Source organism: Dasypus novemcinctus, chromosome 21, assembly GCF_030445035.2.
Source record: "Dasypus novemcinctus isolate mDasNov1 chromosome 21, mDasNov1.1.hap2, whole genome shotgun sequence".
In the NCBI taxonomy this organism is placed as follows: Eukaryota; Metazoa; Chordata; class Mammalia; order Cingulata; family Dasypodidae; genus Dasypus; species Dasypus novemcinctus.
In genome coordinates this window covers 25,015,297-25,040,077 of record NC_080693.1, presented here as the reverse complement: position 1 = coordinate 25,040,077, position 24,781 = coordinate 25,015,297, and the positions used below count along the sequence as shown (strand labels likewise).

General features: G+C 49.0%; 1 protein-coding gene across 1 annotated transcript in view; it reads left to right on the top strand.

Moving 5' to 3' along the window:
* The window catches only part of DNAH2 (dynein axonemal heavy chain 2), a 112,169-nt gene extending 87,449 nt beyond the window's left edge, over positions 1-24,720 (top strand). Inside the window, 24 exon segments of the mRNA XM_058283575.2 lie at positions 4,291-4,455; positions 5,024-5,149; positions 5,310-5,458; positions 5,532-5,598; positions 5,728-5,878; positions 6,079-6,227; positions 6,410-6,543; positions 6,663-6,807; positions 6,949-7,148; positions 7,889-8,015; positions 9,513-9,699; positions 10,573-10,721; positions 10,861-11,044; positions 11,265-11,366; positions 11,369-11,454; positions 21,684-21,875; positions 22,037-22,221; positions 22,429-22,657; positions 22,734-22,885; positions 22,989-23,103; positions 23,566-23,742; positions 23,839-23,913; positions 24,089-24,239; positions 24,376-24,720. Of these exon segments, the coding sequence (XP_058139558.1) occupies positions 4,291-4,455; positions 5,024-5,149; positions 5,310-5,458; positions 5,532-5,598; positions 5,728-5,878; positions 6,079-6,227; positions 6,410-6,543; positions 6,663-6,807; positions 6,949-7,148; positions 7,889-8,015; positions 9,513-9,699; positions 10,573-10,721; positions 10,861-11,044; positions 11,265-11,366; positions 11,369-11,454; positions 21,684-21,875; positions 22,037-22,221; positions 22,429-22,657; positions 22,734-22,885; positions 22,989-23,103; positions 23,566-23,742; positions 23,839-23,913; positions 24,089-24,239; positions 24,376-24,530 (3,552 nt within the window). The 3' untranslated portion in view covers positions 24,531-24,720.
* Positions 24,721-24,781: the final 61 nt, after the last annotated feature.

Genomic DNA, 24,781 nt, shown 5'->3' with positions numbered 1-24,781 from the left:
GGGACACCCCTGTGTGGGGTGGCACTCCTTGTGCGCATCAGCACTGCGCATGGGCCAGCACCTCACGGATCAAGGAGGCCCGGGGTTTGAACCGCGGACCTCCCATGTGGTAGACGGACGCCCTAACCACTGGGCCAAGTCCGTTTCCCTGAATAATCTTTATTAATAATAAAGATGCGGTTGGAGGACGTGGCTCCTATGCACAGACAGGCGCCTACTATTAGTGACCCTGTATTTCGTCACAGTCTGGCCAGGACCACACACCCTTGGGAGGCAGAGTGGAACACGTGCTCTCTGAGGCTCAGCTCACTCCTAACAGGGAAGGAGCCGAGCTCAGGTAAGCATGCCTACTTAGTTCTTTCCATTGCTACCAATGAGATCAGTCATTCACCTCTCCAGGGCGGGTGGTCAGAGTAAAGGTGGAAAAAGCCCTGCAATTTGGAAGGATCAAAGTGAAAACTTCCACCAAAAAAATGACCCTACAGAAAAAAACAGAGAAGAAACTTAAATAAACTGGTATCATCAGAGTGATTAAAGAGGAAATTGCATCCATAAAACAAGGATAGAATATTGAGAGGGAAAAAAAAAGAACGAGTTCTGAGACATTTTAAAATGGTCAAACTATGACATTGAGCTGGGACGGTGGGAAGACAGAATCAAGGAATATAACATGAAAAGACAAAATATGGGAGCAATGTAAGAGTCGCAATCCAGCCAGTAAGAATTTCTGCAAGAGAAGACACATAATCAGGGCTAAGGTAAATATTTGACTACTGGTTCAGCATGGGTGGCGGCCTGCCAGGGCCGTGTTAGCAGCTAAAACAGCCACCTGGGGCCATGTGGTCTGGCATCAGCCCAGGCCACATAAAGTCGGTGCTGTTTATGATGTTCAGCCTTTGTAATAGACCTAGAGACAAAGCGCAGAGGACACTCCATTGTGGCCTCAGAATGTCAATGTTATCAATCTTGACAATGTAAAAATAAAAGTACAGCTGAAAAAAAATGGGGAGGTGGAGGCAGGACAGTGAGGAAACAAGCAGGTCAGGCTTTTGACAGTAGATAGACTAAAATGATGTTTTAATATGTTCGTTAAAGTGGCAAAGGTAACCAGTGGAGGAACTAGAAATAGTAATTGTAGAAGAAAAGGGGTGGAGGTGTGTAGGCATAAGGGAGCTAAGGCTTCCTCCATCATAGCATAGGGTCAATAGAAATGGTCTAAAATGGATAAACCAGGAAATAGCAGTCTGAAATATGCTTGTGTCTGTATAGAACACCTCTGGAAGGACATTCAAGAAAGAGGTATACTGGCTACCTCTAGAGAAAGGAAGTAGGAGGACAGAGAGCAGGATCATAAAACTTTTCATGCCCCTGTGCCTGTATGCCTTTTGAATTTTTAAATTTACCTATGTAAAGAGGAAATAAAATGAAAATAAAAGGGAAATAGCAGTATAAAGGTAAGCTTTGGGGTGAAAAACAAAGATAGGCTTATGCACGTACAAGGGTATTCATTACAGTGGTTGTTAGTAGCCAAGTGTTGGAAAAACACAAATGCCTATTGGTAGGAGACTTGTTTTATAAATTATGGTTCAGTCACTGTTGTAACTGTTAAAAAGAATGAGACAGTTCTACGAGAACTGATTTGGAGATGAGGAAAAATTAGTAAAGCACAGAACAGTGCTTTACTAGAATTAGTGTCACTATTTATTTTAAAAATTCACCCATTCAACAGATATTTACTGAGTGCTGGACACTATTCCAGGTCTAAGGATTCAGTGGCGAACAAGTCCCTGCCGCCACAGAGCTTATATTTTCTTTAAGAATTTGTAGACTCTACGAATAGACTGTCCCTAGAAAGCTACACAAGAAACTTGTAATAGAGCTTTCCTCTGGAGCAAGGGCCCGGGGGGTGGGCTCAAGGGTGGGAGAAAGATTCCTCTTCACTCTATGCCTTTTTTTTTTCCTTTTGAATTTCGATTCATGTGAATGTATTCATTTTTTGGAAAAGATGTAAGTAGTAAAATTTATTTTGAAAAAATTTAAAGATTTTGTTAGGTATGATAATGGTGTTCTGGTTATATAGGAAAATGTCTGTTTTTTAAAGAGATGCGCTAGGAAGTATTTAGCCTTGAAATTTCATGCATTTGTAATTTATTTTAAGATACTCTGGTAAAAAACCAACAAGTAGATGAAATATAGTAAAATGCCAACAATTGTTAAACCTGGGTGAGGGATGATTAGTATCCTTTATACTACTCCTTTCTCTGTTTTGAATTTTTCATAGATATTTTCTCAGTTAAAAAAGATAGAAATATTTTAATTGGGAAAAAAAACTGCCAAGAGATTAAGATATTTTTCAAAATAGTTGCAGAAGCATATTATTCAGAGATATAGAAGTCACTACCAGAAAAAATAAAAAGGAAAATGTTTAAAAAATAATAATTTGCCTTTGAAGAATGGGACTGGGGGAGGAAAAGGTAAGCTAGAGGACTATTGCCTTTCCGTGTAAGTTCTTTTCATTATTTGGGTTTTTAAACTTGTGTGTATATTTCTTGGATAAACATACACCATGAAGACAAATATGCCACCCACAAAGTAAACAAAAAAGTACAGAACTGTCAAGTGGACTGCATACCTCCTATAGACAAATCTCCCCAGCAAACCAAACCATAATCACGTGACTGACCAGCATGGACTCAATAGCGAGCCTGATGACTGGTGTCACCTGACCAAGGCCAAGGCCAAGACTGGCTGATGCAACCCCATCAGGGCTAGACCCCACACATGCCTAGGCCCCCAGCCAGCATCTCCCCTGAGTCACCAGCTCTACATCCCCATAGCTGGCCGGGCCCCTTCCGTGTGATGCCTTCTTTCTTTATTTTTTATTTTTATTTTTTTTTAAAGATTTATTTATTTATTTAATTCCCCCCCCCCCCCCCGGGTTGTCTGTTCTTGGTGTCTGTTTGCTGCGTCTTGTTTCTTTGTCCGCTTCTGTTGTCGTCAGCGGCACGGGAAGTGTGGGCGGCGCCATTCCTGGGCAGGCTGCTCTTTCTTTTCACGCTGGGCGGCTTTCCTCACGGGCGCACTCCTTGCGCGTGGGGCTCCCCCACGCGGGGGACACCCTTGCGTGGCACGGCACTCCTTGCGCGCATCAGCGCTGCGCATGGCCAGCTCCACACGGGTCAAGGAGGCCCGGGGTTTGAACCGCGGACCTCCCATATGGTAGACGGACGCCCTAACCACTGGGCCAAAGTCCGTTTCCCGCCTTCTTTCTTTAAATGTTCATGCTGCTGAATGGGTTGCTATCAGGGCTTGGCCCGCAAGCCCTCTTGTCACTTGAAGGTGACACTTTGAATCTCCACTTTGTTTTAAAGAATATCCCTTGGAGAGTTATGGAACACCGCCTTTACCAAGTTCTTGGAGGCCACTTCGCTGGGTGGGCCGGGTTCTATCTGCCTTCTAGGTGCCAGGCTCTGGGCGACAGTCCACCTTTACCCTCACATGAGGGACCAGGCTGTGAGAAGTCAAAGCTTACCTGGGGTCATTCAGTAAAGGGAGAGGGGGGATTTGAACTCCAAAGCCCACACTCTTTCCACTATTGCCGCCAGCCTCTCCCAATGGGCATGGCAGTAGGGAAGGACCTAACTAGCAACCCCACCTCCAAATGCCTCATCATGAAGAGAAGAGGTGGTACAGACTGAACCCGGATGCACTTGCTGCTAGCCGGGCAGAGCCCCCGAGGTGACAGTGACTTGAAGGAGCCTTGTCTCCTAGATGCCGCTCTTCCTGGTTCTGCATGGCTGGTGCAGAACCTTGGTCCTGGACACCCGGCCATAGGACCCCTGCTTGCAGGGAACATCTCCCCTGGCCCTTTCTCTTGAACACACTCCCTCTTGCTCTCCCCAGCAGCTCCTTAGTTCATTTTCTATTGTTTCCTTCCTCTTTCAAGGCTCTACCTTACGTGCAGTATTTTTGTGCTGCCTGAGCCTCTCTGTGTAGTTTATCATGCTACAAGAGGTCGGTCTCCTGAGTTTCATTACCAGGTAGATTCTGGGCTCTAAGAAAGGGCAGTGGAGGGGAGGGAAAGAAGACTCCATCTTATCACATGTATTTTTTCTCATTCACTCCTTGGAACAACACTATAGGGTGGGTGTTATTAGTCTTATTTTACACGTGGGGAAACAGATGCTCAAAGAGATTAAGTTACCTAAGGTCACACAACTAAAAATTTGGCTCCAGAACCATGTGACCTCAAGGGCTGTGCCTGAGCCCTTGTGCCCTGGCCTCTCCCAGGTGGCTGAGAAACTGGAGATGCTGAAGAAACAGTACGACGAGAAGCTGGCCCAAAAGGAGGAGCTTCGCAAGAAGTCTGAGGACATGGAGCTGAAGCTGGAGCGGGCCGGGATGCTGGTGTCCGGCTTAGCTGGCGAGAGGGCACGGTGGGAGGAGACGGTGAAGGTGAGGCCCCTTGTCCCCCCTGCCTCTCCTTCCTCTCTGCCCGCCACCTTCACGAGGTCCCATCCCCTTAGAGCTGAAGGACAGCCAGGGACAATGGGGACACCTGGGTTTAGAGAAAACCAAGAACAGGAAATGGACATTCTTCCCCTCCCCCCACGACTGAATTCTCCAGTTGGGTGACGAGCATGGAAGGAAGGCGCTTTTGTTTGCTTAGGGCTCTGCTTCGGGGTTCTGGCAGGGCTGGGACGCAGGCTTGGGGACTCTCCATCCAGCCCGCCAACCTGACGGAAAACAGGCACGGGCCGTCGGGAGGCAGGGGCCTCGCTCTACCCTCTGCGCGCCCGGCCTAAAGCACCGGCTCAGCCTCATCACCAGGACGCACACGTGACTGTGAGAGGTGGGGGCACAGGCCATTAGAACCAGTTAGAGTTCTCCAGGGTGTGAAGCTTTAGGAGCCCACAAGAACCCCTGTGCGGTGCACGCATCCAGAGCCGAGCTTCAAAAGCTTCCCGCGGGGCTCCCAAGCGCTGGGGCCGCAGCAGGCCTGCCTCCCCCTGCCGTTCCCCAGGGCTTGGAGGAGGATCTGGGCTACCTGGTGGGCGACTGTCTCCTGGCAGCCGCCTTCCTGTCCTACATGGGACCCTTCCTGACCAACTACCGGGATGAGATTGTCAACCAGATCTGGATCCGGAAGGTGAGACGAGGCTGGGTTGGATGAATGAGATCGTTGACCTCTGAGACCTGAGCGGGGGAGGGGCAGGGTCGGTGGGGATGACAGGAGGGGCGGGAAGGGGCAGGGGCTGCTGGACTCAGGTATTCACGCGGCATTTGGGGCTCACTCCTTGCTAACCCAGATCTGGGAGCTGCAGGTGCCTTGCTCACCTCGCTTCGCCGTCGATAGCTTCCTGTCCAACCCCACCAAAGTCCGGGACTGGAATATCCAGGGCTTGCCCTCGGACGCCTTCTCCACGGAGAACGGCATCATTGTCACCCGTGGCAACAGGTAAGGGTGCTGCCGGGAGTAAGAAGCAGAGCAAGAGGAGGGCCCATCTCCTGACCGATGCTTCCTCCTTCAGGTGGGCACTGATGATTGACCCTCAGGCTCAGGCCCTGAAATGGATCAAGAACATGGAAGGAAACCAGGTACAAAGTTCGGGCCCAGGTTCGGGCCCCTCAGCAGAATTCCTTCCCACACCTGGTCTCTTTTGAGGCCCTGCCCTCAGGCCATAGATCCCGAACGCCTCCTTCCATCTTTCCTCCTTGCTCACTCAGGGCCTAAGAATCATTGACCTGCAGATGAGTGATTACCTTCGTGTCCTAGAAAACGCCATCCAGCTTGGATATCCAGTGCTGCTGCAGAACGTGCAGGAATACCTGGACCCCTCGCTCAACCCCGTGCTCAACAAATCTGTGTCTCGAATTGGTCAGGGCCCGGGCTTATCGCAGGGTTGGGAGCAATCTTTGAGACCAGCTAGTAGGGCGCTGGCAAGGAAAGCGCGGGCTCTCCAGCCATGCCCTCTGCTTCCCCGCCCCTCCTTATGGCCACTGGGTGTGGGTTGGGGATGGGGTCAATCTCCACCTGGCTGCACAGGGTCCTCGCCCTTGACCCTTTCCTGGTCGTAGGTGGCCGGCTGCTGATACGCATCGGAGACAAGGAGGTGGACTACAACCCCAATTTCCGTTTCTACATCACCACCAAGCTCTCCAACCCCCACTACAGCCCAGAGACCTCAGCCAAGACCACCATTGTCAACTTTGCTGTTAAAGAACAGGTGGGTGGCGGCTGCTGCCTCGACGGCACCAGGGTGAGGCAGGAAGGGCTGGATGTTGGGGAGGGTCGAGGAAAAGGCTCGGCCTGTGTTGGGCTTCCTGTACTGGGGATGAGGGGCTCGGGGCATGGAAAGGGGGAAAGTCGCAGGAATGGGACTTTGACCGTGAGTCCCCGCGCTCCCAGGGCCTGGAGGCCCAGCTGCTGGGCATCGTGGTCCGCAAGGAGCGGCCTGAGTTGGAGGAGCAGAAGGATTCGCTGGTCATCAACATCGCTGCTGGCAAGAGGAAGCTCAAGGAGCTGGAGGACGAGATCCTCCGGTGAGACCCACGGCGTCTCCACCCACCCAGCAGCCCATCGAGCTGCTCCCCCGGCGTCCCTCCCCTCCAGGCCAGCACGCTTCTGCCCTTGGTCCAAGGGCCTCTTGGCTTCCCCCCAGGCTGCTGAATGAGGCCACAGGCTCCTTGCTAGACGACGTGCAGCTGGTGAACACCCTGCGGACATCCAAGATGACAGCCATCGAGGTGACGGAGCAGCTGGAGACCAGCGAGACCACAGAAATCAACATCGACTTGGCACGCGAGGTGGGCGCCCGCGCCCTCCGCCCCGGCACCCACCAGCCGTCAGGCAGCACCCGCAGCGCCTTGGTTCCAGGGCCCCCTGCCCTCCCCGACTGCCCGCCGCATGCCGCGCCCCTCCGTGGCCCTGACTTCACCCCCCTGCAGGCTTACCGCCCGTGCGCGCAGCGGGCGTCCATCCTCTTCTTCGTGCTCAACGACATGGGCCGCATCGACCCCATGTACCAGTTCTCGCTGGATGCCTACATCGGCCTCTTCATCCTCAGCATCGACAAGAGCCACCGCAGCAACAAGCTGGAGGACCGCATCGACTACCTGAACGAGTACCACACCTACGCCGTGTACAGGTCGGAGCAGCGCCCCCGGGGGCCCAGCTCGAACGCCCCCCGCTCTTGCCCACTGCACGGTCATCAGCCCATGGCTCTTCCCTCCCTGCCCCTCCCCAGCCTCCGTCCTGGTTTACCTGCCACCTGCCGGCCCATTAGTCCCAATTCTATGTCTTTAGCTCTCCCTTGAGTGTGGGACTGGCGTGCGTACCTGTCTGCCAGACCAGCACTTCTCCCACGTCCCTGAGCTCACAAGCGCCAGGCACCTTATGCAAATGCAGATTCAGATCCAGGAGGTCTGGGCTGGGGCCTGAGAGTCTGCATTTCTAACAAGCTTCCAGGGGATGTTGATGCTGGCCTGGCCCATACCTGGAGTAACAAGATACTCAACTTCTCTATGTGACCATCCCACAGACTCCCTCAAATTCAACTTACTTCGGATCAAACTCATTTTCCTCCCTCTCCCTTCAGGGTCTTCACCTCCCGAATGGCACCAACACCCACCACCACCCCCGTCAGCTCAGTGAGGAGAGTTCTTCTTGACTCTTCCCCTCTCCTTTACCTCTCTGACGGTCGCCCAGTGTCACTCACAAACATTTCTCCAGCCTGCGTCCTCCCCATTCTTCCCACTGCTAGGACGCTGCTTTCGTTCAGAACTCCGCCATCCTGCGTGTGAAAGCGCCTTCTGCTGTCTAGGGCTCTCGGATTGGGCGACCTTCACTCCGTCAGCGTTCACACCGAGCGTCCCTGTCTCCTCCCAGGTATACCTGCCGCACCCTTTTTGAGCGCCACAAGCTACTCTTCAGTTTTCAGATGTGTGCCAAAATCCTGGAGACTTCGGGCAAGCTCAACATGGACGAGTACAACTTCTTTCTACGTGGGGGTGTGGTGAGTTGGACAGAGGGCACAGGCAAGGGGGGGAGGGTGCTCCAGGTGGGGGATGTGTTCAAGTACACCGAGGGCTCTGGACCCAAAGGGGAGGGCCCCAGGCGCCCATGCAGGTGTGGGAGAAGAGCCCTACTAGGAGAAAGCGCAGGGCGAGCTCCCCGGAGCTGTGGGGCAGTGACTGGCCGTGTGCCCCCCTGCCCATATTACAGGCTGGGCTTTGGGGTCCCTCTTGCCCGTTACCCACGGCCTGGAACGATCCTGCCCCTTTCTCACTGTCTCTCTAGCCACTCCCTCCCCAGCCTAAATTCCAAGATCACCATTGCAGTCTCTGCTTTGCAGACACCCGCATCTCCTTGTCCTTTCCCTCTGAACATTGCATTTGTTTGGCAAAACTAGCACCCTGGTTAGATCCAGCTTTTCTTCCCCTGTCCCTGACGGGGACAGCTGAATGTGGCTGGAGAAAAACACCCAAGCACACTGACTGGACTCGCTTTGAATTCATGACCACGAACCTGGAGGGGGCCCTTAAAGCTTCCAGACAAGCAGAAGCCATTTCCCTGGGCCAGCCATTCTTCCCCTCTCCCGGACCACAATTTCATGCCATTTACCACTTTTACTGCCTCTCTCACCTGGATTCCAGCCGCAGCCTCCCAACAGCTTCACCTGCCCTCCCCTTGTAATCTCTCCATACCTTTGAAAACGGGTGCCTCTCTGACAGCTACGCCCCACTCGGGCTCTCCTCCTAACTCCGCTCTGGCTGCTCAGGCCTCCTCACCCTCGACGTGCAGGCCCGTGGCCTGCCAGGTCCTCTGTACCGGCTGGGCCCTCGCCAGATGCCCTCGGGGCCCCCGCTCTCACCCTCCTTCAAGTCCTGATTCAAATCTCACCTCCGATGATACCTCCACAACCTTCTTATTTAATACTTCAAACTACCCGCCAGCACGTGCCATCTCCCTTTCTCTTCTCGGCTTTTTCTAATTTTCCACAGCGTAGTCTCCTTCTAATAGCCTAGATAATTTACTTATCTGTTATGGTTTTGGCTCATGATCTAGTCACAGGGTAGAAAGTATGGGGAGAATAAGCTCCTCAAGGGCAGCGATATCGGTCTGTTTTGTCCAGTGATGTGTCACAGGTGCTTATAACAATATATATTGTTTAAAAGCTTAAGAGAGTGAATGAACAAAGTTTTTGCCTTGCTGATGATAAGCCAACTGACTCAAGCGTTGGGGGTCTGAGAGACCCTTGAAAATAAATTTAGCAGACAAACCACCAGAGGGCGCCAGCTTCATAAATTTGAACGATGTCAGGGACGGTAGACTCTCAAATTCATTTACACGGTAAAGGTGAATTCCGACCCAGCTCAGATTCCTGAGATTCAGTCAGTCTGCCATCTCACATTCACTCTGTTTCATATAAATCCTATTTTGGTCTTCCCACCCTAAAAAAAAAAAAAAGTAGCTCTTTTGTGGTGTTCCCAGGCGATCCTTCTTTTCCCAGGTCCTGGATCGGGAGGGCCAAATGGACAACCCATGTACCAGTTGGCTCGCAGATGCCTACTGGGATAACATCACCGAGTTAGACAAACTGACCAACTTCCACGGACTCATGAACTCCTTTGAACAGTATCCTCGTGACTGGCACCTGTGGTACACCAACGCTACGCCCGAGAAGGCTATGCTGCCAGGTACCCAGGCCTCGGAGCCTGCCCTCTCCCTGCCTCCTCCTTCCCTCGTTCAGCCCTTTATTCTCTTTTTTTTTATTTTTTATTTTTTTGAGGTGCAGGGGACTAGGGATTGAACCCTGGACCTCGTATGTGAGAAGCTGGTTTCTCAACTACTGAGCCACATCGGTTCCCCTGAGTTGGTTTTTTCATTTGTTTTGTTTGTTGTTTGTTTTTGTTTTTTGGGGAGGCGCTGGAACTGAACCCTGGACCTCCCAGGTGGGAGGTGGGTGCTCAACTGCTTGAGCCACATCCACTCTCCAGCCCTTTATTCTTTTTTAAAAAAAGATTTATTTATTTATTTATCTCCCCTCCCCCCCCCCCCATCCCGGTTGTCTGTTCTCTGTGTCTGTTTGCTGTGTCTTCTTTGTCCGCTTCTGTTGTTGTCAGCGGCACGGGAATCTGTGCTTCTTTTTGTTGTGCCATCTTGCTGTGTCAGCTCTCCATGTGTGTGGCACCATTCCTGGGCAGGCTGCACTTTCTTTTGCGCTGGGCGGCTCTCCTTACGGGGCGCACTCCTGGTGTGTGGCGCTCCCCTACGCGGGGACACCCCTGCGTGGCATAGCACTCTTTGCGCACATCAGCATTGCACATGGGCCAGCTCCACATAGGTCGAGGTGCGGGGTTTGAACCATGGACCTCCCATGTGGTAGGCGGACGCCCTAACCACTGGCCAAGTCCGCCGCCCCAGCCCTTTGTTCTTGATACCCTCTCCCAAGCACCCCTCAGCAGAGCTGCCTCCTGGCCCACAGAGTGTCCCCTGCAGCTGCCCCTTGGTCCAGAGTCCCTGCTCTTCTAGGCTCAGCCTCCCCACAGTGATCGCACACCCATCCCCAGGTGAGTGGGAGAACGCCTGCAATGAAATGCAGCGGATGCTGATCGTTCGCTCCCTACGCCAGGACCGTGTGTCCTTCTGTGTCACCTCCTTCATCGTCTCCAACCTTGGCTCCCGCTTCATTGAGCCACCTGTGCTGAACATGAAGTTGGTCAGTGGCTCGGCTTCCTGTCCACAGCCCCCCTGGGTCCATCTGGTTTTAGTCTCCCCTATATGCACGTCCTCACTCCCTCCCCACAACTCGGGCTTGGTGGCCTGAGGCCTGAGGCCAGACCCTATGCTTCTGACAGGTGATGGAGGATTCAACCCCACGAACTCCACTCGTATTCATCCTGTCCCCGGGTGTGGACCCCACCAGTGCCCTGCTCCAGCTGGCTGAGCACACGGGCATGGCCCAGCGCTTCCACGCCCTGTCCCTGGGCCAGGGCCAGGCCCCCATCGCAGCTCGGCTTCTACGAGAGGGTGTGACTCAGGGTCAGTGTCCATCCTGCTCTCCTGTCCCCATTCCTGGCCTTCGTCCTACTTCTCAGCTCCTCCACAAAACATCCTTGTCACTGCAGCTCCTCCTTCTCCAGGCAGGCCCCAGCAGTGGGAAGCCTGAGCAACTGGACCACCCTCCTTCCCACCAGGGAGAAAGGATGGGCTAGATGGGGCTGAGGGAATGATGTCCTTTGAATCCAGCATCTCCTTGCAGGGCATTGGGTGTTCCTGGCTAACTGCCACCTATCACTGTCTTGGATGCCTAATCTGGACAAACTAGTGGAACAGCTACAGGTGGAAGATCCTCATCCTTCCTTCGCCTCTGGCTCAGCTCCAGTCCCCACCCAGACTTCCCAATCTCCATCTTGCAGGCCAGCATCAAGATGACCACGGAACCACCAAAGGTATGGGCAGCTGTGTAGAAGCAGCTGTGTAGAGGCAGCCTGCATCAACAGGGCCATCTGGTCTACCTTTCCTCCTGCTAGCATCAGAAAGGCCTCCTCTACCTTAATGACGAACACAACTTTGATTGTATTGCCCCCTAAGAAATTCTAGCTCATCTCTCTCCTCTTTATGCCAAACTCTTAGAACGTAATAATAATAGCTAACATTTCATGGGTGATTATTATGTACCAAGGACTAAGTGCTTTATGTTTATTAAATCATTTAATCCACATACACACACAACCACACACATACACACATACCCCTCAGGTAAGTACTACTATTACCCCATTTTACTTATAAGGACACTGAGTCACAGAAAGAGTAAATGACTAGTCCAGTGCCAACCTTTGGGTAGTTGGGGTTCCAAATTTTCCTCTTAAACACTGAAACTTCCTGCCTCCCAGAACAGTCTCTCCCTGACGTCACACTTCCTGAACTCCCAGCTTCTGTCTTCTTCCTTCCCTCCAACTCTATTGAAATTTTTATCTCCAACATTACAAGGTCATCAATGAATGTAATGATTCTGACCCTTTAAAATCTGATCATGTCACACTCTACCCCACTCCCTTGCCCCTACTTAAAAATACTTCCAAAGCTTCTCATTGCTCTGAGTGTAAAGATCAAAATTCTTCTATACGTGGCCTGCATGGGGCACCTCCCACGTCATCCCCTGCTGTTCTCCCCTTCACTTTCTTTGCTCAAATTACACAAGACCGTTTTGTTTTGTTTTGCTTGTTACTCAGCTAGGCCCAGTCTCCTCTGCCCTAGGACCTTGGCACATGCAACAACTCTTCCTCTCCACCCCCTCCTTTGCTCTTTCAGGTCTCAGCCTAATCATCTCTCCTCAGGTAGCCACTGACCTCCACGTCAAGGTCAACACACCATGACACTCTCTCATTGAGCCATTTACCTCTTGCCCGGCCCTTGCTGCTGCTGTAACATTACATGTATTGGTGTGTTTTTTCTTTTTGTTTTGTTTTGGTTTTTTATTGTGTTAACATCTATACAACATAGCATTTCCCATTTTCACCACTTTCAAGTAAACAATTCAGCGGTATTAATTACAATCATAAGGTGGTGCTGCCATAACCACCATCCATTCCCAAAAGCTTTTCCATCCTTTCAAACAGAAACTCTGTATTCGTGTGATTTTGATTAATACCTGTCTTCTCCTCTAGACTGTAAGCTCCATAAGGGCAGAAGCCATGTCTTTTTTCTTTCTTCCCTGGTTTACCACTGGATTCTGTGACTAGCACAGGGACCGGCATGTAGAGGTACTCAACAAACAAGTGCTGTTTGAATGCGTGAATGAATACATGTGTACAGAAACGAATGAATGTCTTTCATTATTCTCAGTCTTCCTTGAGCCCCTGGTGACAGCTGACACAGTTGACTCTCGCTTTTCCGATCTACCCTGACACAACACTCCTATTTCTCCCTTTGTCTCCTGCTGCATCATTCATTACCTCTTTTCTTTTTTTTCATTCATTGCTTCTGTGTTTCTTTCTCCTCTTAGCCTGAGGTCTTATCCCAAGACGTAGCTCTTGACTTCTAGCCTTCCTCACTCTACATTGCCTTCTGTGTTTCATCTACCTTTCTCACCTCTATGGAGAAATTGTTCTCTTCCTGATTTCAACTCCAATTGCCAGTATCAAAATCAGTTCCAGGTCTGAATTGCTATCTAATTACGAAGCATTTCTTCTTATCAAAACGTCACCATAAATTCTACACATTCAAAATAAGCCATCAGCTCCTCCACCATAGATTGTCCTCTCCTCCCATTATTATTAATGACACTGCAATATTTTAAAAATTATGTTTAAAGCAGTTTTTAAAAAAGATTTATTTTATTATTTCTCTCCCCTCTCCTCCCCCCCCCCCCACCCCGCTACAGTTGTCTGCTGTGTCCATTTGCTGTGTGTTCTGTGTCCGTTTCTATTGTTGTCAGTGGCACCTGGAATCTGTGTGTCTTTTTGCTGCGCCATCTTGCTGTGTCAGCTTTCCGTGTGTGTGGCACACTCCTGGGCAGGCTGGACTTTCTTTCGCACAGGGTGGCTCTCCTTATGGGACGCACTCCTTGTGCATGGGGCTCCCCTGTGCAGGGGACACCCCTATGTGGCACTGCACTCCTTGTGCTCATCAGCACTGCACGTGGGCCAGCTCCACATGGGTCAGGAGGCCCTGGGTTTGAGCCTTGGACCTCCCATATGGTAGGCGGACGCTCTATCCGTTGAGCCAAGTCCGCTTCCCTAAAGTGATTTTTATTTGCCTTTATTTTTCTCTGCCAACACAGGCAATCTGCAGCCCTTTTTAAAATGTCAAACTCTGTTTTCATTTTTTTAAGAACCTTTTTTTACTTTCTAAAAGAAGGGTCTGCCTTGGTAGCTAGAGGGCCCTTTGATGACCGGGTATCCCGTGATGGGTAGGTGTATGTAAGGTTGGAGGTGGGCTGTATTTAGCGCTGCAGAATAAACGTGGGAGGCGATGATGACTCTGAGGGAAGAGGAGAGAGGGAAGAATCAGAGATGAAGGCTCTGCAGTGGGGGAAGGTCCAGAGGGGAGAGGGCCCTCAGTCCTGCCCAGTCCTGAAAACTGCTGGTGGTACAGATGGGGAAACATGGGAAATTGGATTTCTTTTGGAAGCTAACAAGAATGCCAATCTTGTTAACATTTTGTTTGAAAATAATTGTAAACTTACAGGAAAGTTATAAGAATAAGTGTATAATTACACACACCCATATATATAGATATCACCCAGATTCATCCATTGTTAACATTTTGTCCCATTTGCACCGTCATATGATCCTTCTATGCACACACACATACACACATACTTTTCCTGAGCCATTTGAGAGTAAATTGCATGTCGTGGCTCTTTATTCCTAAATACTTGAGTGCATTTCCGTATAAAGGGCTCAATACTAAGAAGATAGATATTCTCTTACATAACTGTAGTAGTTATCAATGGCAATAAATTTGTCAATCCTATATTTTTATCTAGTGTATCACACATGTTCCCATTTTGTCAAATGACCCAATAATGTCTTTTTTTTTCATTATTTGGGAAATTTTATTAACATCGAGCAAAATTTTAAAACATATTTACAATGACATTTCATATTCAAAGGCCAAGAAATAATGTCTTTTTTGTGTGTGTGTGAAATAATGTCTTTTATAACATTGTCCCCACAAGACGGGATACATTCTAGGATCAGGTACTGCAGTTTGGTTATCCTGTGAAAAAAGCCAATTTTGGCATCAAGATAAAGTCATCCCAAATAGTTAGGAGGAGAGTTGTTCATCGGGGTTTTACATCAAGTAGGAAAAGACCCTATAATCCCAGCCCCAGTTGCTAGTTTGAGGTATTGTCCTGGAATTTATTCCTGGATCACTTTCTCCAATCCAATTTTTTAAAAGATGAATTAAATAGATACAAAAGACTATTTATAGGCCCCACCAGATCAAGATGGCAGAGTGAGCCGCTTCAGGGATGTGTCCCCCCACAGATGCTTTGAACAACCAGCAAGAACCAGTAGAAACATCTTTCTCAAAGCTCCGGAAAACAGTTAAAGGACTGCAGTAACAGGATGAGCGGCAAATCAAGAAAAGGCCACTTAAAAGTGGTAGGGTCTCCTGGTGCCCCAGTTTCCCCCACCCCACCCCCTTACCAGCCAGTGTTCCCAGTGTGGATCCCTGGTCCCAGTTCCAGAGGGAGCAGAGTAACCCTGGGAAACATATGGAGAATGTGTATCTGGCCTAATCTGTCTGGTGATGGCCTGATGGACTTGCTGTCCCAGAAGTTGCCCTGCACGTAAAAGGCAGTTTAGTGAGCTTTCCTGCAGAATGCTGCCCAGGGCAAGGGCTTCCTGGTTGAAGGATACACAGTGCCATGCCAGGACTATGAGGAAACTGTTTCCTAAGGAAGAGGGGAAATTTGGAACCAACTATATGGGGGATTCCTAGGGCCAACGGCTCAAGATGCATGCACAGAAAGGACCAAGAAGGTACCTATGCTTCGGTCTGGAACTGTTCTCTAAACTCATCATATGGATAAGCCCTCAAGGAGAGCACTGGCACAGGTCAATCTGCAAAGACTAGGAAAGGTATTTTTTTATTATTATTAATTTCTTTTTTATATAACCACTGGCATTCAAGGAAAGCTCTATCATAACACTAGATGGAGACAAGCTTAAGGAATAGATGCCTCAGTCTAAATTGCATAATATGTCCAGGTTTCAACAAAGATTATAAAACATAAAGAAACAGGAAGTGATGGCCTAAGGAAAGGAGAAGATTAAGGCATTAGAAATCAACAATGAAGGGAGCGGATTTGACCCAACGGATAGGGCGTCCGCCTACCACATGGGAGGTCCAAGGTTCAAACCCAGGGCCTCCTGTCCCATGTGATGAGCTGGCCCATGGGCAGTGTGGATGCACACAAGGAGTGCCGTGCCACACAGGGGTGTTTCCCCCTGCATAGTGGAGCCCCCCACACAAGGAGTATGCTCCATAAGGAGAGCTGCCCAGTGCAAAAAAAAGCACAGCCTCCCCAGGAGTGGCACTGCACACATGGAGAGCTGACACAGCAAAATGTGTGCAACAAGACGAGACAGTCCAGGTGCCACTGACAAGAATACACAGTGAATGGACACAGCAGACAACTGGGGGGGGGGGGGGAGAAGGGGAGTGAAATAAAAAATAAATCTTAAAAAACAACTACAACAACAACAACAAAAAGAAATCATCAATAAGGAGGACCAGACCTGGGACATTCCAGACAAAGACTTTTTAAAAAATTGTCCTAAATATTCTCAAAGAACTAAAGGAAGTCAGGAAAAAAAATAGATGGGCACAAAGAGAATATCAATATAGGGATGGAAATTATGAAAAGGAACCAAACAGAGCTCAAGACCACAGTAATAGAAATTTAAAATTCCCTAGTGAGTGGAAAGGGAGTAGCTCAGTGGTTGAGTACCTGCTTCCCATGCATGAGGTCCTGGGTTAAATCCCCAGTTCCTCCTAAAAATAAAAAAAATCCCCAAGAGGGATTCAACAGAAGATTAGAGCTGTCAGAAGAAAGAATCAGTGAACTTTTAAGTTAAGACAATTGAAGTCATTCAGTCTGAGGAGCAGAGAGGAAAGAATGAAGAAAAGTGAACAGAGACTGAGGAACCTATGGGACAACATCAAGCTTACCAATATATGCATTGTGGTAATCCCAGAAGGATAAGAGAGAAAGGGTCAGAATATTCAAAGAAATGATGGTTGAAAACTTGCCAAATTTAATGAAAGACAAGAATATGCATATCTGAGATGCTCAGTGGACTTCATACAGGATAAACCCAAATAGACCCACACTGGAGCATATTATAATCAAACTGTTGAATGCTGAAGAGAGAATTCTGAAAGCCGCAAAAGAGAAGCAACATGTCACGTACAAGGGAACCTCAGTAAGATTAAATGCTGATTTCTCATGAGAAACCATGAAGCAAGAAGGCAGTGGGTTGGCATATTTAAAGTGCTAAAAGAGAAAAAAAAAACCTGCCAACTAAAAATTCTATATCCAGCAAAACTGTCTTTCTCAAATGGGGCAGGGAATAAGACATTCCAAGATAAATGAAAGTTGAGTGAGTTCATCACTGCTAGACTGGCCCTAAAAGAGATGCTAGGATAGTTCTGCAGGTTAAAAGGAAAGAACAATGGGGAGTTGATCATAGCTGCATGAGGAAATAAAGATGTGTGGTAAGGGTAATGACAGGGTAAATATAAATGCCATTATTATTATATTTGTTGTTTGTAACTCCACTTTTTATTTGTAAGAGGATCTAAAAGGCAAAAGCATAAAAATGATGAAAAATCAGTATAAACATGTAATTTGTGAGAAGAGCTATATAAAGGTGGGGGGACAGAGAAATATAGGAACATAGTTTGTGTATACTATTGAAGTGTTGGTATCAAATCAAATGCAATTGTTATAAATTTAGGATGTTACATTTAAGTCCCACGGTATCCAGAAAAAATATATAGAATATATAAGCTCAGAGAGTCAGAAATTAGAGTACAAGTTGCCAGGGATGGTGAGAAGAGGCAATGGGGAGTTAATGCAAAATGAGTATGGGGTGAAGGGAATGTTCTAGTAATAGATGGTGGTGAGGGTATTGCTACACTGTGAACATGATTAATCCCACTGAATGGTATACTTGGGAAGGATTGGTATGGGAAGATTTATGTTGTATATATGTTTCCACAATTAAAAAAAAAACTAAAGAGATAATGTCACTTAGATGTAATGCATGATACTGAATGGGATCTAAGAATGGAGAAGAGGCTCAAAATAACATTATTGGGACATAGGAAAAAATTGGAATATAGTTTTATATCAATGTTAAATTTCTGGAACTGGGTAACTGCACTTAAAGCGGTTACCTAAGTGACTATCCTTATTAATAGGAAATGGACACGGAAGGATTATGTGGTTCAAGGATTATGATGTGTGGAACCTGCTCTCAAAAGTTCAGAAAATAGGTAGGTAGGTAGGTGGATGGATGGATGATGGATGAATGGGTGGATGGATGGATGGATAGATGGATGGGTAGATAGATAGATAGACAGACAGACAGACAGACAGACAGATAGATAGATAGATAGATAGATAGAGCAAAGGTTGCCAAATGTTAAAATTGGTGGATCAAGGTGTCTTAGAGGGTGAGGTTATATTGGAATTCTCTGTATGGGATTTGTATTAATTTTGCAACTATCCTGTGAGTTTGAAATTATTTCAAAATAAAAAGTTAGAATATTCGTAAAACATGTATCATATAAAGAATCATGATTCAGTGAATTCCTGTGTACTCATCATCCTGTTTAAGAAAGAAAAATATTACCATTTTCTTTGAATTTCTAGTGTGCCTCTCCCCAGTTCTTTCCCTTTTCAGAAGTAGTCACTATTCTGAATGTTGTGTCTGTCATTTTTTCTTTATATTTTTAACATGAATGTTTGTATTAATGAAGTCATGCTGTATACATTCCTTTGCAACTTGCTCTTTTCATTCAACATTATATGCTTGACATTCATTCATGCTGCTCATCATGCTGTGTAGGAGTTCTCTGTATATTCCAGATCCTAATCCTTCCAGTTTGTCTTTTTCTTCATGGTGAATAGAAATTCTTAAAATTTTAGGTCAAATGTAGCTATCTTCTTTTTTATGATTTGTACCCCTTATGTCTTGTTCAAGAAATCTTTACCTACCCCAAGGTCATCAAGGCACACTCCTACATTTGTCTTAAAACATATATAATTTGACTTGCACATTTAGGTTTTTAACCCACTTGGAACTGATTTTTCAGAGTGTGGTATGAGATGAAGGCCTAATTTTGTTTTATTTTTCCACAAAACAAAAAACAAAAAAAAACCCCAAAAACTGGTACCAGGTCTCTCAGTACCATTTATTGAATAATCTACTGATTTGCAGTGCCTGTTCATTCTCTAATCATATTTCCATATATGTGTGGGTTTCTGGGCTCCTTATTTTGTTCAAAAGTCAGGTTATTTATGCTAGGGTCAATACCATACTATCTTTTTATTTTTATTTTTATTTTTATTTTTATTTTTATTTTTATTTTTATTTTTATTTTAAAAGATTTATTTATTTATTTAATTTCCCCCCCTCCCCTGGTTGTCTGTTCTTGGTGTCTGTTTGCTGCGTCTTGTTTCTTTGTCCGCTTCTCTTGTCGTCAGCGGCACGGGAAGTGTGGGCGGCGCCATTCCTGGGCAGGCTGCTCTTTCTTTTCACGCTGGGCGGCTTTCCTCACGGGCGCACTCCTTGCGCGTGGGGCTCCCCCACGCGGGGGACACCCTTGCGTGGCACGGCACTCCTTGCGCGCATCAGCACTGCGCATGGCCAGCTCCACATGGGTCAAGGAGGCCCGGGGCTTGAACCGCGGACCTCCCATATGGTAGACGGACGCCCTAACCACTGGGCCAAAGTCCGTTTCCCGTATCTTTTTATTTTTTTAAGATTTATTTTATTTATTTATTTCCCCCACCGACTCATTGTTTGCATTTGCTGTGTCTGTTCGTCTTCCTTGTTTCCTTAAACACAGAATCTCTGATGTGGGAGTGAGACACTTAATTGCTTGAGCCACCTCTGCTCCCTGCTTTGTTGTCTCTCATGTTGTCCTCGCATCTCCTGTTGTGTCAGCTTGCCGCGCCTGCCCATCATGCCAGCTCGCTGTTTTCTTTAGGAGGCACTGGGAATTGTACCAGAGACCTCCGATGTGGTAGGCGGGAATCCAATAGCTTGAGCCACATCTGCTTCCCCGTACTATCTTTTTTTTTTTTCCTTTTAAGCAGAAATTTTTTTTTTTAAGATTTATTTTTTATTTATTTCTCTCCTCTTCCCCCCGCTCCCCAGTTGTTTGCTCTCTGAGTCCATTTGTTGTGTGTTCTTCTGTGACTGCTTCTATCCTTATCAGTGGCACGGGGAATCTGTGTTTCCTTTTGTTGAGTCATTTTGCTGCGTCGGCGCACTCCTTGCGCATGGGGCTCCCCTACGAGGGGACACCCCTGCGTGGCAGGGCACTCCTTGCGCGCATCAGCACTGCGCATGGGCCAGCTCCACCCGGGTCAAGGAGGCCCGGGATTTGAACCGCGGACCTCCCACGTGGTAGGCAGATGTCCTAGCCATTGGGCTAAGCCCGCTTCCCTCCCCATACTATCTTAATTATCATGTAGTATTATAATAACTCTTAATAGCTGGTAAGTCAAGTTCCCTTACCTTGTTTTTCTTCAAGGTAATTTAACTGAATTGGCTCTCCTTGTCCTTTTGCTCTTCAACATAAATTTTAGAATTGACTTGTCAAGTTTCACCCAAAAAATTCCTTTGATCAACTTTGGGGAAATTGACATCTTAGGATGTTGAGCTTTTCAATCTATGAATATCTGTCCATTTATCCTTTATTTCCATAAAGTTTCATAATTTTCTCTAGAAAGATTTATACATTTTTATTAGGTTGATACTTTGCATATACACATATTCTTTTTTTTAAAAGATTTATTTATTTATTTAATTCCCTCCCCTCCCCCGGTTGTCTGTTCTCTGTGTCCATTTGCTGGATCTTGTTTTCTTGTCCGCTTCTGTTGTCCTCAGTGGCACGGGAAGTGTGGGCGGCGCCATTCCTGGGCAGGCTGCACTTTCTTTCGCACTGGGCGGCTCTCCTTACGGGGCGCACTCCTTGTGCGTGGGGCTCCGCTACACGGGGGACACCCCTGCGTGGCAGGGCACTCCTTGCGCACATCAGCACTGCGCATGGGCCAGCTCCACACGGGTCAGCCCGGGGTTTGAACCGTGGACCTCCCACGTGGTAGACGGACGCCCTAACCACTGGGCCAAGTCCCTTTCCCTACACATATTCTTAGTTCAAGTTTCTCACTACTCCATCATAGATGAGTCTTCTTAAAAACACCGTTTTAACATATCATAGCCCTACTCAAGACAGAGTGGCCTCATGATGCCTGGTAAATCAAGTCCTAATAGAGTAAACTAACATTCCAGGCCTCCCTATTGCATCTCCAGCTGTACATGTCTCTTCTAACCCTACCTGAGCATTTGTATTTGACTTCAACCCAGGCTAATCCTCTCTTATTCTTCCCATTGCGCTTTTATTTCTTCAGTTTCGTCCATCTCCAGGAAAACAAGGTCCGCTTCTCAACCTAGTTATAGCCCTTCCATTTTTAATGCTTAGTCTAAATTCCAACTTGCTAATAAAGTTTGGTGAATCTAATTACATAAACTTTCCCCTTGAGGCTATACTATGGCCCTTTCAATCTACTGAACAATTGCACGTCATTGTCTACATTTTTGTTCATTAATAGTTAAGTGTGTATGTGTTTGTCTTGGTCCATAGTCTCTGGCACTCCCATATTGAGAACATCATGGTTGAGAGGAGCAAAAGTGGGGGGACAAGAAGGTAGGGCTGTCACTAGCCCCTACAGGGCTTGTGTGTGAATAGATGAAGGCACCCAGCCCTGTGTATGAGTGCACATCTCAGCATGTATTTGGAGGGCTGAATTTCCTCCCTCAACAAGTGCCCTTGTGCAGTGAACAACCTTCACAACTGCCCATAGTGGTCCTGGAGGCAGGGCTGAGCATGATGCTTCTCACACCACCTATTTCATTGTCCCCAGGGCCTAAAGGCCAACATGACACGTCTTTACCAACTGATGACGGAATCACAGTTTTCCCACTGCTCCAAACCCACCAAGTATAAGAAGCTGCTGTTTGCGCTCTGCTTCTTCCACTCTGTGTTACTTGAACGCAAAAAGTTCCTGCAGCTTGGCTGGAATATCATCTACGGCTTCAATGACTCTGACTTTGAGGTCTGTGCTAACTGGGGGCCCCTCACCCAGCCACCTCTCCTTACGCCTCCCGCCCCATGACTCCCCTGCGGGAGTGACGTAGGCTGCCAGGAAACCTGTGTTCAAGTCCCTTTGGAAGAGCTCCTGCCATAACCTGTGGGGGGGGGCTGGGGCTGACACAGGTGTCCGAGAACTTGCTGAGCCTCTACCTCGATGAGTACGAGGAGACGCCCTGGGACGCACTCAAGTACCTCATCGCTGGCGTCAACTACGGTGGGCACGTCACGGATGACTGGGACAGGCGCCTGCTCACGACCTACATCAACGACTACTTCTGTGACCAGACTCTATCAACGCCCTTCTACCGGTGAGGGCGAGGTGGGATGGGACAGGGGCAGGAGGCACAAACAGACCAAGTGGAGGAGCGGGCCTTGGCCGGTGTGTGGGGAGAGGGCGTGAGGTTGGGGGAAGGTAGAGTTTGTGAGACAGATGGGGAACAAGGGCAGGGAGTTGGGCAAACGGGCCGTGCCTGGCATCGTCACAATGCGGCGACAACTGTGCTGTGGCTTCCCAGGTTGTCGGCGCTGGAGACTTATTTCATCCCCAAGGACGGGAGCCTGGCCTCCTACAAGGAGTATATCAGCATGCTGCCTGGCATGGATCCCCCAGAGGCCTTCGGCCAGCACCCCAATGCTGATGTGGCCTCCCAAATCACGGAGGCACGAACTCTCTTTGAGACTCTGCTTTCCCTGCAACCCCAGATCACCCCCACCAGGGCTGGAGGCCAGAGCCGGGAGGATAAGGTAAGAAGGGACAGCGCCCCCAGGAGAGAAAGTGCTGAGGAAGAGAGGATTACATTCAGAGTTCCTGCCTCCTCAGGTCCTTGAGCTGGCCACTGACGTGAAGCAGAAGATCCCTGAAATGATTGACTATGAGGGGACCCAAAAACTGCTGGCCCTGGACCCCTCCCCACTCAATGTGGTCCTTCTGCAGGAGATCCAGAGATACAACAAGCTTATGCAAACCATCCTGTAAGATGGAGACTGTGGGGAGGGGGCCAGGGAAAAGGCCTTAGCTTCTGCTAGGAGGTCTCTCCCAGCAGCCATCCTTAAGGTTCCACCCCATCCTGCCCAGTTTCTCCCTGACAGATCTAGAAAAAGGTATCCAGGGCCTCATCGTCATGTCAACAAGCCTGGAAGAGATTTTCAACTGCATCTTTGATGCCCACGTCCCTCCGCTCTGGGGCAAGGCAAGACATCCCACTGTTGAGCCCACTCCAGCAGTGAGCTCTCCCCTCATCCCTGCTGCTCCCCACCGCCCACCCCCCTGCCACTGGTTCCAGAGAGACCTCTGACAGGCTTTAGTGAGCAAATTTAAGATTGAAATCTGGCTCTGCCTCTCACTGAATGACTTTCAGCCACTTACGACTTGCACACTTCAGGGCAAGTTGCTCACCTCTCCAAAGAGGGTTCAAGAATTCCCAGTGCTGTGCCTAACACCAATTAGGTGCTTCACTAATGGTCATGGGTTAAGATTATGGTGGCTCTTGTGAGTAATAAATAGTTATCCTTCTGTGCTTCTTTCCTGGGAATTGGCTTTTTGGGGAGCTTTGGAGAACAGGGGCTGATACCAAATAGACTTTTCAGATCTGCTGCCAGGTGCCCCAAAGACGGGTTTGAATGCGTGAATAAACGGATGCGTCCTCCCCCAGGCATATCCCTCACAAAAACCGCTGGCTGCGTGGACGCGGGACCTGGCCATGCGTGTGGAGCAGTTCCAGCTGTGGGCCAGCCGCGCGCGGCCGCCTGTGCTCTTCTGGCTGTCTGGCTTCACCTTTCCCACCGGCTTCCTCACTGCTGTGCTGCAGGCTTCGGCTCGCCAGAACAACGTGAGCCACGGGTGAAGTGTGACGGGGGTGGGTGCCGGGACCACTCTTTTGCCCTCCTCCTTGGGGTGCTTCCTCATTCCTGCCTCCAAACCTCAGATTTCAGTGGACAGCCTCTCCTGGGAGTTTATCGTTTCTACTGTGGACGACAGCAACCTAGTGTATCCACCCAAGGTAGGAGCCAGAGGTGCTTGGGGGCTCTGGGCAAAGTTGAGGTCTGGTGGAGGAGGGTGCTGGGAGGAAAGGGGCAAAATAATTGGTGGAGAAGGGAGGAGAGAGGTGGCAGGTCTGGGGTGCTGGCACCCGAGGGTCTGGATTTCCCCACACCCCTGCCTCCATCTCTCCTCAGGATGGCGTCTGGGTTCGGGGTCTGTACCTGGAGGGTGCTGGCTGGGACCGGAAGAACTCCTGCTTGGTGGAGGCAGAGCCCATGCAGCTCGTCTGCCTCATGCCCACCATCCACTTCCGGCCTGCGGAGAGTCGCAAGAAGAGTGCCAAGGGTGGGACAGCCCCCCCAGACCCGCTCCCAGTTTGGATCCTCACCCACCCTCTGCTCCATCTCTCCCCGGCACCTCCTCCCACGCTGATCTCCTAAAGGTTCCAGGGCCTGATCCCTTCTCTTCTCCTTCCCCCCAGGCATGTACTCCTGTCCCTGCTACTACTATCCCAACAGAGCGGGCAGCTCAGACCGAGCCTCCTTTGTCATTGGCATCGATCTCCGATCTGGGAACATGACATCTGATCACTGGATCAAGAGGGGCACTGCCTTACTCATGAGCCTGGACAACTGAGGACGCCTCCTCTTCTTCCCCACTTGAGGGTTCCAGACTCCAGGAGCCCAGACTGATACTGCAGCTGCGCCTGAGGCTGGGTCTCCCCCAGGCCCGGACCTTGGCTGGGTTTGGCAGCCCCGGGGATACCCAGTTGTTCTAGCCATAAAGGCGGAAACGTTGTGCTGGAGCTCAGTGCAAACACCTGCGACCACAGGCCCGAAGTCTCTCGATGGGAGTTTGGGGAAGAGGAGGCCGGATCTTAATTTGTG